Raw genomic sequence first — 14,301 nt, 5'->3', positions numbered from 1 at the left:
ACTTCTAAAGCTATATCTCTGCTAAACTTCTAAAGCTCCATCGCTGCTATACTTCTAAAGCTACATCTCTGCTATACTTCTAAAGCTACATCTCTGCTATACTTCTAAAGCTACATCTCTGCTATACTTCTAAAGCTACATCTCTGCTATACTTCTAAAGCTACATCTCTGCTGTACTTCTAAAGCTCCATCTCTGCTATACTTCTAAAGCTACATCTCTGCTATACTTCTAAAGCTCCATCTCTGTTGTACTTCTAAAGCTACATCTCTGCTATACTTCTAAAGCTACATCTCTGCTATACTTCTAAAGCTCCATCTCTGCTGTACTTCTAAAGCTACATCTCTGCTGTACTTCTAAAGCTATATCTCTGCTGTACTTCTAAAGCTACATCTCTGCTATACTTCTAAAGCTACATCTCTGCTATACTTCTAAAGCTACATCTTTGCTGTACTTCTAAAGCTACATCTCTGCTGTACTTCTAAAGCTACATCTCTGCTGTACTTCTCCATCTCTTCTCTTGTGTCTCTCTTACCCTCACCATATTTTTTCACTTATTTCTCTACTTCTTGGGAATCATCAATTTGGCCCCTTACACACACACACACACACACACACACACACACACAATCATCTTTTCAACGCGTCCTCCTGACCCATCATGCTACCCCCTTACACCACATCATCTCCACAATCCTCTCTCTTCCCTCCCAATGAAACTCTGTTTTAGCGCCCCTGTTAGCTGACTCCCTAAGTCTGTTGAGCCCACGTTTCCTGTACGGGCTTCACTTGAATTATCTCAGAGCTGACCTCTAGCTGGGGGGTAAAGGAGGAAAACAAGGAACAGGGAGAAAGAGGGGGGCGTATAATGAAGCTATTCTATTACGCTGTTACCCTCACAATGAAGAGATTTTCTTTGATTCCAATAAATAGTCGAACTTTTTTTCCCCTCTTCAGGTTGTGTGTGTGTGGGATGTATTGTTTCATTTTTCTCTTCATGGGCTTGTACATCCTCTCCACTAGACGTAGAACCCTCTATTCAATAGCAATCCTTAGCTTAAAACTATATGGTCCATATTTTTAGCAAAATGGGAATAGCCGCTATTAGTTTTGTGTTGTCCGTCCGTCAGTCCGTCCGTCCCATTTCGATCGTAAAAACTAGAAACGATATTGAAAATCCTATTTCATATTTTAGATATTACAAAGATCTTTTACAACGGTTACTTTTTTTTTTTTTGTTTTCTGAAAGCGAACCGTTTAAAAAAAAAAATATGCAAGCAGATTTTTTTTTCATAAAAATTCAGGGGAAACTATATTAATAAGAGAGGTCATATTATTTTACAAACATTTATTTAAACGGTTTTGTTCTTAGCTGAAATGTTATTAAAACTATTGTTATTACTAAACTAAATATTTCGTGTTATAAAAGAGACTAAAATAAAAAAAAATTACTTCTGTTTTAAAAAAGAAAAGTTGTGATTGCATTTAGTATGTATATAAGTCAAATATAGTTTAAAACAACATTTAATGAGCTATGTTTCAGAATTATCAAAGTGGATCCTATTTACAATATATAATATACAACTCTAGTCATTCCACCGAAGAGAAAGGCTGCTTCCTTGAGGCCATGATGGGGAGATTGGCCCATCAATTCGATGATTATATTATTCAATAACATCAGTTTGTCCAGGCTCACACTAAACCGTATTATCTTAACAATCAGTTCATTGAATACATTTGAATATTAATAATTTAATAATAGTAATAACATTAATTTATATGGTATTATGTCGTCAGTCAGGCCTAATAATGCAATAATATCGGCAACACTTTCGACACGCACAAGTCTCTTCTTTTTGTTTGGAGGAGAGTTGTAGTTGTTGATAGTTTGTAGGGAGGGAGATAGAGTTGTAGTTGTTGATAGTTTGTAGGGAGGGAGATAGAGTTGTGCTTGATGATAGTTTATAGGGAGGGAGATTTGTTTTTGTTGATAGTTTGTAGGGAGGGAGATAGAGTTGTAGTTGTTGATAGTTTGTAGGGAGGGAGATAGAGTTGTGCTTGATGATAGTTTGTAGGGAGGGAGAGTTGTGTTTGTTGATAGTTTGTAGGGAGGGAGATAGAGTTGTAGTTGTTGATAGTTTGTAGGGAGGGAGATAGAGTTGTAGTTGTTGATAGTTTGTAGGGAGGGAGATAGAGTTGTAGTTGTTGATAGTTTGTAGGGAGGGAGATAGAGTTGTGCTTGATGATAGTTTATAGGGAGGGAGATTTGTTTTTGTTGATAGTTTGTAGGGAGGGAGATAGAGTTGTAGTTGTTGATAGTTTGTAGGGAGGGAGATAGAGTTGTAGTTGTTGATAGTTTGTAGGGAGGGAGATAGAGTTGTAGTTGTTGATAGTTTGTAGGGAGGGAGATAGAGTTGTGGTTGTTGATAGTTTGTAGGGAGGGAGATAGAGTTGTAGTTGTTGATAGTTTGTAGGGAGGGAGATAGAGTTGTGGTTGTTGATAGTTTGTAGGGAGGGAGATAGAGTTTTAGTTGTTGATAGTTTGTAGGGAGGGAGATAGAGTTGTGGTTGTTGATAGTTTGTAGGGAGGGAGATAGAGTTGTGGTTGTTGATAGTTTGTAGGGAGGGAGATAGAGTTGTGCTTGATGATAGTTTGTAGGGAGGGAGATAGAGTTGTGGTTGTTGATAGTTTGTAGGGAGGGAGATAGAGTTGTGGTTGTTGATAGTTTGTAGGGAGGGAGATAGAGTTTTAGTTGTTGATAGTTTGTAGGGAGGGAGATAGAGTTGTGGTTGTTGATAGTTTGTAGGGAGGGAGATAGAGTTGTGCTTCTTGATAGTTTGTAGGGAGGGAGATAGAGTTGTGCTTGTTGATAGTTTGTAGGGAGGGAGATAGAGTTGTGCTTGTTGGTAGTTTGTATGGAGGGAGAGTTGTGCTTGTTGATAGTTTGTATGGAGGGAGATAGGGTTGTGCTTGTTGATAGTTTTTATATGAACGGAGAGTTGTGGTTGTTGATAGTTTGTAGTTCATAGCTTGATATTCATCCTAAAAAAAAGTTATAATACCTTCGTCTGCCTGATTGAATCACTTCGAGGTCCAAGTCTCTGGGACTATCTTGTAACTTTGTCTTGGTTTCATTTTATGTTTTATACAGAATGTATTTTTCGGTTTTAAAAAAAAAAAAAAAAAGTTTCAAAATGTCCATTAATGTATGGACATATTGTATACTATTCTAGAGCTATATAATTCTACATTCCATAATATTAATCTCCTTCAATGTGTTTGGACACAATCTCATTTCTGATCAACTCAAGTCCTATGAAAAGCCATTACACTCGAGGCACGGGAATATTGGGTCTATTGCATGCAGTCTGGTTGATCTTTACCTGCATGGAAATGCACTGACAATGTTCATATGGTAGGCTTCATTTATCTTTTTTTTTCTTTTCAATTACTTTTCATGACTACATTTATGTTTCCCTTGTTGAGTCTACAATTAGGGCAAATGAATGTGGATGTGACTCCACTGGTCACTAGTAGTAGCCTAGTCTCAACACTGTACTAGTGTAGTGCTGGTCAGAGAGTGGGGTTGGGTTCTAACCCGTGAACCAAAGCTGAAATATCTTTGTCGCTCCGTGTTTTTAAATCAAATGTTTCAAAGAATTAAGACAAAATAATTAGCAATAATCCGATCTAGCATATTCATGTGACAATATTAGGCGATGAGATCATGTTGAAAAAATAGTAACTCATAATCTGCATAATCTAGTAGATGCGTGCAGATCTCTACGTGACGGATGTATTGTTGCGCACCAGAAACTACTGTGTTTTCTTTTCTTCTCAAAAGCTCTATGTGTGTGTGTGTGTTCTTTGTTTTGTTTTGTTTTCTGATTGTGAATAACCTCCATCTTTCCTCCTGTTTTCATCTCATTTGGTTTCAGGAAATGAAATTTCAACTTTTTTTTTAAATTATATTTTCTGGAATCATTTATTGTCTTTTTTTTTCTGTTCCTTTGATTTTGAGTCTGCCTTGACGTCTGCTGACCTTCTACCGGAAGACGTACGAATAAAGATGGGCGGGAAGAATGTGTAATCATCTAATGGCTCTCAGAAACAATGCTATTTGTCTCCCCTTTCTTTCTGTTTGAAGCCTGAAATCAAATAATATCTAATAGAATGGATCAATTAGAGAATTAAAAAAAAATGTGCATATTAAACATTGAACTTGCCTTGAGAAATGTACGTTGGTTGTCATGCAGCTTATCAATTGGCTTTCAATAAAAACACTGAAATTGTGGAATGTTCTAGAAAGACAATCTCGAGGTTTCTTACTTTATAGTTAGGACAAAGTAACTGCTAAACGCTTTACCGCTGGGAAGTATGCGGATATTTCAGTGGTAGAAAAATGCACAGTGACAGTTACTGAAGAAGCTTAGACCATCACGATGAGTTTACATTAGGTTTGACTTCTGACTCGGTCTGATATCCTGTCACTTCCTTTGTGATTTAAAACAACGCATTTATACTTCCGGGTGATGTCATCCCCAGACGCACTGACCTATAATGTAGATGACTGTATAGAATAATTGGTAAAAGCAAATAAAAGCAATGACATGTTTAATTAATATCTGGGGGGGGGGAGGGAAAGTTTTGTTTTCCTGGCAGACCTGTAGTCTATCATCACCAATGTCTTTGTGCACTACGTCTAACACCACACAGTCCTACTGGATAGAAAACATTAATAACGCACTGTGGTCTAGTGAAGTCCTATCCCTCCCTACTGCTCTGAGGTATAAAAGCAATAATTAGAACACTTTCAGTCACGAAACTCAGTTCATTAACTTTAAATAGATAATATCACAATTAAAAAAAAATATGAACTAATATTACCACAGGCACAGGTAGATATTGAAGTAAAATTAACCTTTTCAGATGAGAGAATCCAGAGTTAGGTCTTGACTGCTATATTTAGTAATCCGGAACTTCCTGTTCTATTTTTAGCAGTTGTGGCAGAACTAAGCAAATTGCCGGATGGTGTCATATAGCCCTACCAAAGCTGCTAGAGAACTCCGAGGCCACGCCGCCCGCGCTTGTTTACTTTGGCTAGTGACACTGACCTATGTCCTAATGTCGTGAAGGTGGGTGTTGTGGCTCGCCTGCTGAGAACCGCTGAGTCTTGTTTTGTTCCTGAGATCAACGTGGTGAGGAAGGGGGGGGAGATGTGTGTGTGTTAGGGGAAGGAATAGCCTGCATGTGTGTGTGTGTGTGAGTGCGTTTATGTTTTCACCTCAGAGCTGACACCTCCTCGCCATTGGATCATACAGTATCAATTGACTGTCATTCAGAAGGAGGAAAATGGCTTCTGCGTGGGCGGCGTGTCGCTGTTTACGTTTGCTGAACTCTTTGGAAAATCACGTCTTCTATTTATTGGCTGCTTCAAAGTGTACAAGGGCGTTGAATTGATGCAGCCACACACACACACAATCAGATCACATGTCAATGGTTTCAAAACACGCTTAACCTTTTTTAATGAAACAATTAAAGAGTTTGTAGTTCAGATTCAATTGTGAAGCAGCCGAAATGAAAACTCATATATTAGCTTTTTTTTTATTTTGTCAACAAGCAAATGTGGGATGAAATCAATTGTAATTTTTTTGAATGTATATCTCAAGAAATCTCTTAAATTGTCCTATGGAATCGCGTGAAATTTCGTATACATGTTTCACCTCGCAGTCGCTCTCAAAGAACCGGATCTGACAGATTCGCAACCTGACCACCGCAAATATTGAAAAACAAAAAGATAAATCTAGATCTACTAGTCGACCGGCGGTGTAGCATACGCCGCTATTTTGCAGGGCCGGCCTTAGGCCACTGCAGCTTATTCGACCGCAGTGGGCCCCGCACTTTCATAGGACCCGCGCTAATTCTAGGTGTATAAATTATTAAATTAAACCATTTTATAACTTATTATAACAGATTTCCCGCGGCCTCCTGTCGATTTACCAGGAGCCCCTGGAAATCTCCTGAAATTGCAAAAGTCCTGGAAATATCCGAAAATTATTAAAATCTTTTGAAAACTCGTACAAATTTTCTGAAATAAATAGACAAAAATTGTCATTTTGGGGTTTCATTCAATATGGAAAACGCCAATCCTACGCGCGATAAAAAAAACAGCATTATGCAATACCCGTAATTGTGGAATCTAGTGAAAGAAGCTTCTCGCGCCTCAAACTAATGAAGAATTACTTGAGGTCAACAATTCTCCTAGATAGATTGAAACATTTGGTAATTCTTGCTAACATTTGGTAATTCTTGCTATAGAGCGTGATCTATGTAGGAAACAGAATAACAGAATTCTTGTGTATAACTTCGCTACACGCAAGGCTCGTTTAATAATTCTGTGCGTAGTAAAGAATTAATAAAATGCAAAGACGAATATATTTTCTAAACAAACTCTTAATTTTCACTTATTATCCGTATCACTACCCAAACTGGGCCCCGCGAAATCCGTTTCGCTTTGGGCCCACAATGGTTAAGCCCGGCCCTGCTATTTAGTGACGGGTGAATACAGAGTAGATTACTTGTTCTCATTCCATGACTTCTTGGTCACAATGGTTAAGTCCGGCCCTGCTATTTAGTGACGGGTGAATACAGAGTAGATTACTTGTTCTCATTCCATGACTTCTTGGTCACAATGGTTAAGCCCGGCCCTGCTATTTAGTGACGGGTGAATACAGAGTAGATTACTTGTTCTCATTCCATGACTTCTTGGTCACAATGGTTAAGCCCGGCCCTGCTATTTAGTGACGGGTGAATACAGAGTAGATTACTTGTTCTCATTCCATGACTTCTTGGTCACAATGGTTAAGTCCGGCCCTGCTATTTAGTGACGGATGAATACTACTTGTTCTCCCCCCCCCCCCCCTTTTTGTTTTTCTTCGCCTCTAAATTTAAATTTCTCTAGGCCTGTTAACAAATGATATAAATAAATGAATGCGGTGTCTAATACCGTACATTGTTTGCTTTTAGATTAAAGGTTGCAAAAAGAAATAAAAGTAACTCTAACCCCAAAAAAATAAAAGAGGGGTGGGGGGTCCCAGGTTCGAATATAATATAAATTGAATTGACACCAGAATTAACGGGCCCTAAATGTGAGTGCGTGTTTGTGTTGGGGGTGCATTATGAAGCGGATCTTTCCAAATCATGTCAGAAGTCTGTGTCGGATTACGATGTGCAGGTTAAAAAAAGCAACGACATTGGCTTCCATAGAGAGAGAGAAGGAAAGAGAGAACGAGCCGTGGAATGTCATTGTTTCACAGACACTAATTCACTTGGCTAAAAACGTCTGTACGGTTGATCGTTAAAATAGGGCCCGTTTATTAGTTTTAAAAAAGACAAGGGCCTTCCCAATACTAAACAGTATCAAGCGGCTGGGAATCAACGGGCGTAGCCGGTGTGCACTGATCCTAATTGAATGTCATGCAGAGATGACCAGGTTTGGTGTCATACAGAAAACATATTGTGTATGCAGGAAACAGACCTAGTGACTAATGCACTGAGTGGACTAGAGTTGGTTTTAAGTGTACAAGCCTCTCTCGTGCCATGAGCTTGTTTTCTTGGTCTGTGTGTGTGTGTGTGTGCGTGCTTGTATGTGTGTGTGCGTGTTTAGAAGTGGTGAAGAAATGTTTATTGTGTCAGAAGTTGAAAAAAAAAAAGGTTCCTCTCATTATTTCTGCTGGTGTGAATGGAGCGCGACTGGGTGACGACTGATCAGATCCTTGCCAATCTATTGCAATGACCAGCCTCGTACGTCACGACCGTTTTCTATCGCAGTGCAATGTTCTCAAAAGAGATGATTAACTTCCAGCTATAGGATATTTTAGTTATCGCGGGAGGCAGTTGAAAAGTAGACAAAGCTTCCATTTTTCTTTAGTATTAACGGTACTATTTGATTGTTAGCGACCCCCGTGTGAAGAAAAGCCCGTTATTATAAACAGCGTTTAGTTTTAGATTCGAGTTGTTATTCACTGTTGTTCGTACAGTCCGTGTCCTTCTGAGAATCTTATTTCATCAGTTTTGCTGTTGTTTTTTAATCATTTCCCTTAAGTAAAAAAGTCGCTTCTAGTTGTGTGTGGTCTGTCAGTCTGTCCGACTGTCTGTCACGTTTAAATTACCTATAACTAGAAAAACTATTGAGAATCTGATGTCATCATAGTTTGTCATCTACGACTCTATAGGATACTTCGAAATCGCTCCTCTGAATTACAATCAATTTTTTTAGGCCCAAAGATTTAACAAATCTTAATTTTCGAGAATAGGTTCTTCAACTTTTTTTTTTACAAGTGGAAAAGAAATTAACGCCAAATGATTCTTTGTACTCACTCTCCTTACCTACCTATCTGTATAATTCTTTTCTTCGCTCAAGAGTTTTGACGAGAAGAAGAAGTAAAGGAAAGATCACTCTTTTATTACTGCGGATAGAGTTATCCCACGAACTTTACGAGCCTTGCGTGTAGCGTAGTCATACAGTATATCATAAAAATTCTATTTCCTACATAGATCACGCTCAATAGCAAGAATTAGCAAATGTTTCAATTTATCTACGAGAATTGTTGAACTAAAGTAATTCTTTATTAGTTTGAGGCGCGAGAAGCTTCTTTCACCAGATTCCAAAGTTACGGGATAATGCCGTTTTTTTTATCGCGCATAGGATTGGCATTTTCTTTACTGAATGACACCCCAAAATGTTGTTTTTTTTTCTATATATTTCAGGAGTTTTCTAAGATTTTAATAATTTCCGGATATTTCCAGGACTTTTTCGTATATTTTGCAATTTCATGAGATTTTCAGGAGCTCCTGGTAAATTGACTGGAGGCCGCGGGAAATCTGTTATAATCTATACAATGGTTTAATTTAATAATTTATGCACCTAGAATTAGCACGGGTCCTATGAAAGTGCATGGCCCACTGCGGTCGCATAAGTGCGGAGCCCACTGCGGTCACCTAAGGCCGGCCCTGCAAAATAGCGGCGTGTACTACGCCGCCGGTCGACTAATATAATATATTATATCTAATTGTATTGCCAGAAGGTGCGGAAATTGTATTATCGATAACAGTTTGTTCAGTTTGTTTTCAAGTGGAAAACCCATTAACACCAAATGATTCTTTGAAATCTTTCTTCAGACAGAAGTTTCATTATCGATGTTCGCTTATAAATGTCTCGAATGCACATTGTATGTAAATATGCAAATATTTTAGATTGGAGTTTAAATCCACAATGTTTCCTGTTATTACAGATCTGGGACTGTTGTATTACATTGTAATATCTCTTTAATCAATCAAAACAAGACCATGGCTTGAATAGTGATTGTATTCTAGCTCTATGCAGTTAAAAACAAAAACATTCCTGACTTTAATTGTATTATTTTGTCGCGATATTATTTCTAGCAATCAAAACAAGATCATGGCTGAAATATAGTCTTTCTCCATGGGTGGATCCAGCGGGTGCCGCCTCCTGTCTTTCTAGTCTTGTTTTCCTTTCATTCTCTACTTATTCAAACAACGCCCCCCACCCCTTTCTTTGTTTTACCCGGGAGCGTCGCAACTGTTTTGCTTATAATCTTTGTCAATTATGTGTAAAGAACAATTTCCTCATTAAGAAAAGAACATAGACTGAGCTTACATGTCGGCTTGAAGGTAACTAGAGACCAGATCAAACGTAATTAAATAAATCAGTTCATTTTCACGTGCACTTTTGGTATTACTCGACTTGTATTTGACGTCTTCAAGTGTGAGTCTTTGACTACACGTTAAACGTATTATTTCTGTGAAAGCTTACAAAATGATATTACTAATTCCTCCTACTCTCTAGTAGTGGTCGTTTGAAAATAATTCAGTTTAGCATATAATTACTTGCTACCTTTATTGGTCTGATTATTGACGACTTTCCATGGACTTCCTGTCGCGTGTTTCCGTTGAGTAGAGGTTTGTGTCTTGATGGAGGAAGTGCTGTAGCTATCGCTATCACTCGGTGCAGTCTAGGAACCGAGTTACTCGCCCATAACAAGTGATTATGTCCCTTGTCAAGTGATCGCGTCCCCTGTGGACGGTGTGGTGGTGTTCGAGTCCTGGTCTCCCCAGAACACGCATTCAAAGTTTTGTTTCTAGTTGGTGCTCTGCTCTACATTTGGAATGTCAGCTAAGGCTGTGTTCTCTCGAGTCACTGTCGTGATGGCAATCTTGATTGGTTTGCAGCACGAAACTCTGGGACCACAAGAAACTGTTCGATGTTTATCTTTCTACACCTCTTGTTCTCCCCCCCCCCCCCGCTTAATTACTAAATAACTGAGTCGTTTCCTGGAAAGTGTTAGACATTGGTGGAGACTTTTTGCAAAATTTCTTGTTTACCTCTTATAATGAATCTCGCAATGATAAAACCTTTAACTTTAGAACTGTCTTAGTGAACACCTTGATTTAGAATGTATTAAGTTACGGGCCGTTATATCGTGCCATAGGCGCAGGGTACTGTAAGGTGTGCAGCCTAAAGTGAACTGAAGGGTGAGTGTGTGAAAATGTCGGACTTTCAGGAAAGTTTATAAAAGTACAGAAAGTCACGTGTATGTATATGTGTGTTTGAGAAACTGCTTGAATCTCTTGAAACAAAGACAAAGTGCTTAGGGCCTACATTTATTTGAGAAAGGAATGAAACTGTTTTTAATGAGAATAGACAATTATCTTCTTCCGTTCCTGTATTTTATTTGTCAAGAAATGTTTTCTTTTGTGTCCTTACTATTCGTTTTGTTTTTGGTCTTTCGATATGTGAAATTTTAGGAGCTTGTAAGGGGGCAATTGGGCCTGGGAATGAAGGGAACGTAATCACCTTTTATTTTTTTGCAGTAACGTCTGTATTATATAAGAAGAGTTATCCTGGACTTGATCTTTTCTTTGTCTAATTTGTATTTCATTTTTTTGTTTCATATTCAGAATTGTTTAAAATCCTGATGTCCATAGTACCACAATGTTACATTAGTCTTTAAATGCTGTTTATTTCTCTTTGACCAGGTTGTTATGCCTCGAGGTCCTGTCCAAGCCAAAGGTCTTCTACTCTCCTGCATACGTGACAACAATCCTTGTATCTTCCTTGAGCCCAAGATCCTGTACAGGTCTGCAGTGGAGGAGGTCCCTGTGGGAGATTACATGTTGCCTTTGTCCAAGGCTGATATTGTTATAGAAGGTTAGTCTGTTCTCAGTTTCACAAAGCTTCAACCAGCTCACTGTCTGTCTGAGTGGACACTTTGCACACGCTACTAACTCAGTTCCCACTCTCGGGTCAAGTTCAAACTTTGCATAAGCATGAAAAACACAGAAATCAGTAAAACAAAAGTAATAAAATAAAAAAAAAACAACTATTGAGTTAATCAATCAGTCTTAATTAATTAATTTTTTTTAAAATATAAATTGTACCAAGTTTAAGATACGCCTTGTGTAGAGAATCAGGTCTTTCTCAAAAAAAAAAAATAATTGAAACAAACAATAGATAATTATAAAACCTTCTATTTGTATAAGTACTTGAATAGATCAGTGACTAACGTGTCGGTCTTCCTTGGTGGAGGCTCGAGACCTTGAGATCGAATTCAGACTTTTTAAAAAGCAAAACAGAAACTTTTTTCCAGATACCCCCTTCCTCAGCCACCTAACCTCCACTGGATGATTCAAAATAATTGATGTCATTTCACTCAATAGAAGCTTTGTTTTTTAAAAAGCATTTTTATCATTTACATTTGTGACTTTTATATTTATTATTTGATTATTGTTTGTTTGTTGTTGTTGTTGTTTTTTTTTTTGTTTTTTTTTTTTGGGGGGGGGGGGGTTGAGGTGATTTTCTTTATTATTGAATGATGTATTTCTGTTGTTTGAACCAGACATTAACTAAACAAAACATTGCGTTACTTTTTTCTCAACTATCAAAAGGGAACGCTGGTGACCGCCGGTTTTCAAAAGATAACCTGACTAGAACATGACTAGAATTCTTAAAGACAAATTCTCCTCAATTCCTTCCCGCCAAATAGTTCATTCGCATGCTGACACTTTCGCTAACGAGATGACGTCATTATCAGGTGGAAACACATAGCAAGCATGCAAAACATAGAAACCTCTCAGTGGCCTAACTAGCATTTTTGATGCCTGGTGCGGCAGATCCTTGTGACGCTCTCCAAAAAAAATAAATCCTATAAAACTGCGTATGGCAGACTTTAGTGCTTCACAAACTTTTAGCTGTGATACCCCCAGAAAAAACAATATGTAATGCAGACCTTTTTTTTTATTGGAGCTTTTTTTTTTTATTTTATTTATTTGTTTATTATTACTATCATCAAATTAATACATTTTCTTGAGATAAAAACAAATCCTCAAAAATAAACAATTCCGTATTATCAATCTGTTCCATCAATCTGTTCCGTATTATCAATCTGTAATTCTTTTGCCGTCTCTTGATACCCCGGATGTTGTCCTGTTTTGCATCCACAGCTGTAATTGGCTCAGTTTGTCACCTTTTTACCAGTGTGTTTTTGTTGGACTCAACACATAATGTAGTACAAACTGTTGATTCACAACAGTGAACAGACAACCGTAGTAGATAGGAATTAATATAATCTTTCTTTCATTTGCAATGATTTGTTCCCCTGTGACAATGTGAAACAGATTTGTTCCCCTGTGACAATGTGAAACAGATTTGTTCCCCTGTGACAATGTGAAACAGATTTGTTCCCCTGTGACAATGTGAAACAGATTTGTTCCCCTGTGACAATGTGAAACAGATTTGTTCCCCTGTTACAATGTGAAACAGATTTGTTCCCCTGTGACAATGTGAAACAGATTTGTTCCCCTGTGACAATGTGAAACAGATTTGTTCCCCTGTTACAATGTGAAACAGATTTGTTCCCCTGTTACAATGTGAAACAGATTTGTTCCCCTGTTACAATGTGAAACAGATTTGTTCCCCTGTGACAATGTGAAACAGATTTGTTCCCCTGTTACAATGTGAAACAGATTTGTTCCCCTGTTACAATGTGAAACAGATTTGTTCCCCTGTTACAATGTGAAACAGATTTGTTCCTCTGTTACAATGTGAAACAGATTTGTTCCCTGTTACAATGTGAAACAGATTTGTTCCCCTGTTACAATGTGAAACAGATTTGTTCCCCTGTTACAATGTGAAACAGATTTGTTCCCCTGTGACAATGTGAAACAGATTTGTTCCCCTGTGACAATGTGAAACAGATTTGTTCCCCTGTTACAATGTGAAACAGATTTGTTCCCCTGTTACAATGTGAAACAGATTTGTTCCCCTGTTACAATGTGAAACAGATTTGTTCCCCTGTTACAATGTGAAACAGATTTGTTCCCCTGTTACAATGTGAAACAGATTTGTTCCCCTGTTACAATGTGAAACAGATTTGTTCCCCTGTTACAATGTGAAACAGATTTGTTCCCCTGTTACAATGTGAAACAGATTTGTTCCCCTGTTACAATGTGAAACAGATTTGTTCCCCTGTTACAATGTGAAACAGATTTGTTCCCCTGTTACAATGTGAAACAGATTTGTTCCCCTGTTACAATGTGAAACAGATTTGTTCCCCTGTTACAATGTGAAACAGATTTGTTCCCCTGTTACAATGTGAAACAGATTTGTTCCCCTGTTACAATGTGAAACAGATTTGTTCCCCTGTTACAATGTGAAACAGATTTGTTCCCCTGTTACAATGTGAAACAGATTTGTTCCCCTGTTACAATGTGAAACAGATTTGTTCCCCTGTTACAATGTGAAACAGATTTGTTCCCCTGTTACAATGTGAAACAGATTTGTTCCCCTGTTACAATGTGAAACAGATTTGTTCCCCTGTGACAACGTGAAACAGATTTGTTCCCCTGTGACAATGTGAAACAGATTTGTTCCCCTGTGACAACGTGAAACAGATTTGTTCCCCTGTGACAACGTGAAACAGATTTGTTCCCCTGTGACAATGTGAAACAGATTTGTTCCCCTGTGACAACCTGAAACAGATTTGTTCCCCTGTGACAACGTGAAACAGATTTGTTCCCTGTTACAATGTGAAACAGATTTGTTCCCCTGTGACAATGTGAAACAGATTTGTTCCCCTGTGACAATGTGAAACAGATTTGTTCCCCTGTGACAATGTGAAACAGATTTGTTCCCCTGTGACAATGTGAAACAGATTTGTTCCCTGTTACAATGTGAAACAGATTTGTTCCCCTGTGACAATGTGAAACAGATTTGTTCCCTGTT

The 14,301-nt window shown here is 38.1% G+C and overlaps 1 protein-coding gene across 1 annotated transcript in view; it reads left to right on the top strand.

The window, feature by feature from the left end:
- Positions 1 to 14,301, top strand: part of LOC106060408 (2-oxoisovalerate dehydrogenase subunit beta, mitochondrial-like) — a 79,605-nt gene that overhangs the window by 43,302 nt on the left and 22,002 nt on the right. The window contains exon 6 of the mRNA XM_056031966.1: positions 11,058 to 11,229. Coding sequence (XP_055887941.1) covers positions 11,058 to 11,229 — 172 coding nt within the window. The remainder of the gene's footprint in view (positions 1 to 11,057; positions 11,230 to 14,301) is intronic.

This window comes from Biomphalaria glabrata, chromosome 6 (assembly GCF_947242115.1).
Source record: "Biomphalaria glabrata chromosome 6, xgBioGlab47.1, whole genome shotgun sequence".
Classification (NCBI taxonomy): domain Eukaryota; kingdom Metazoa; phylum Mollusca; class Gastropoda; family Planorbidae; genus Biomphalaria; species Biomphalaria glabrata.
This window is presented reverse-complemented; position numbering and strand designations above follow the sequence as displayed.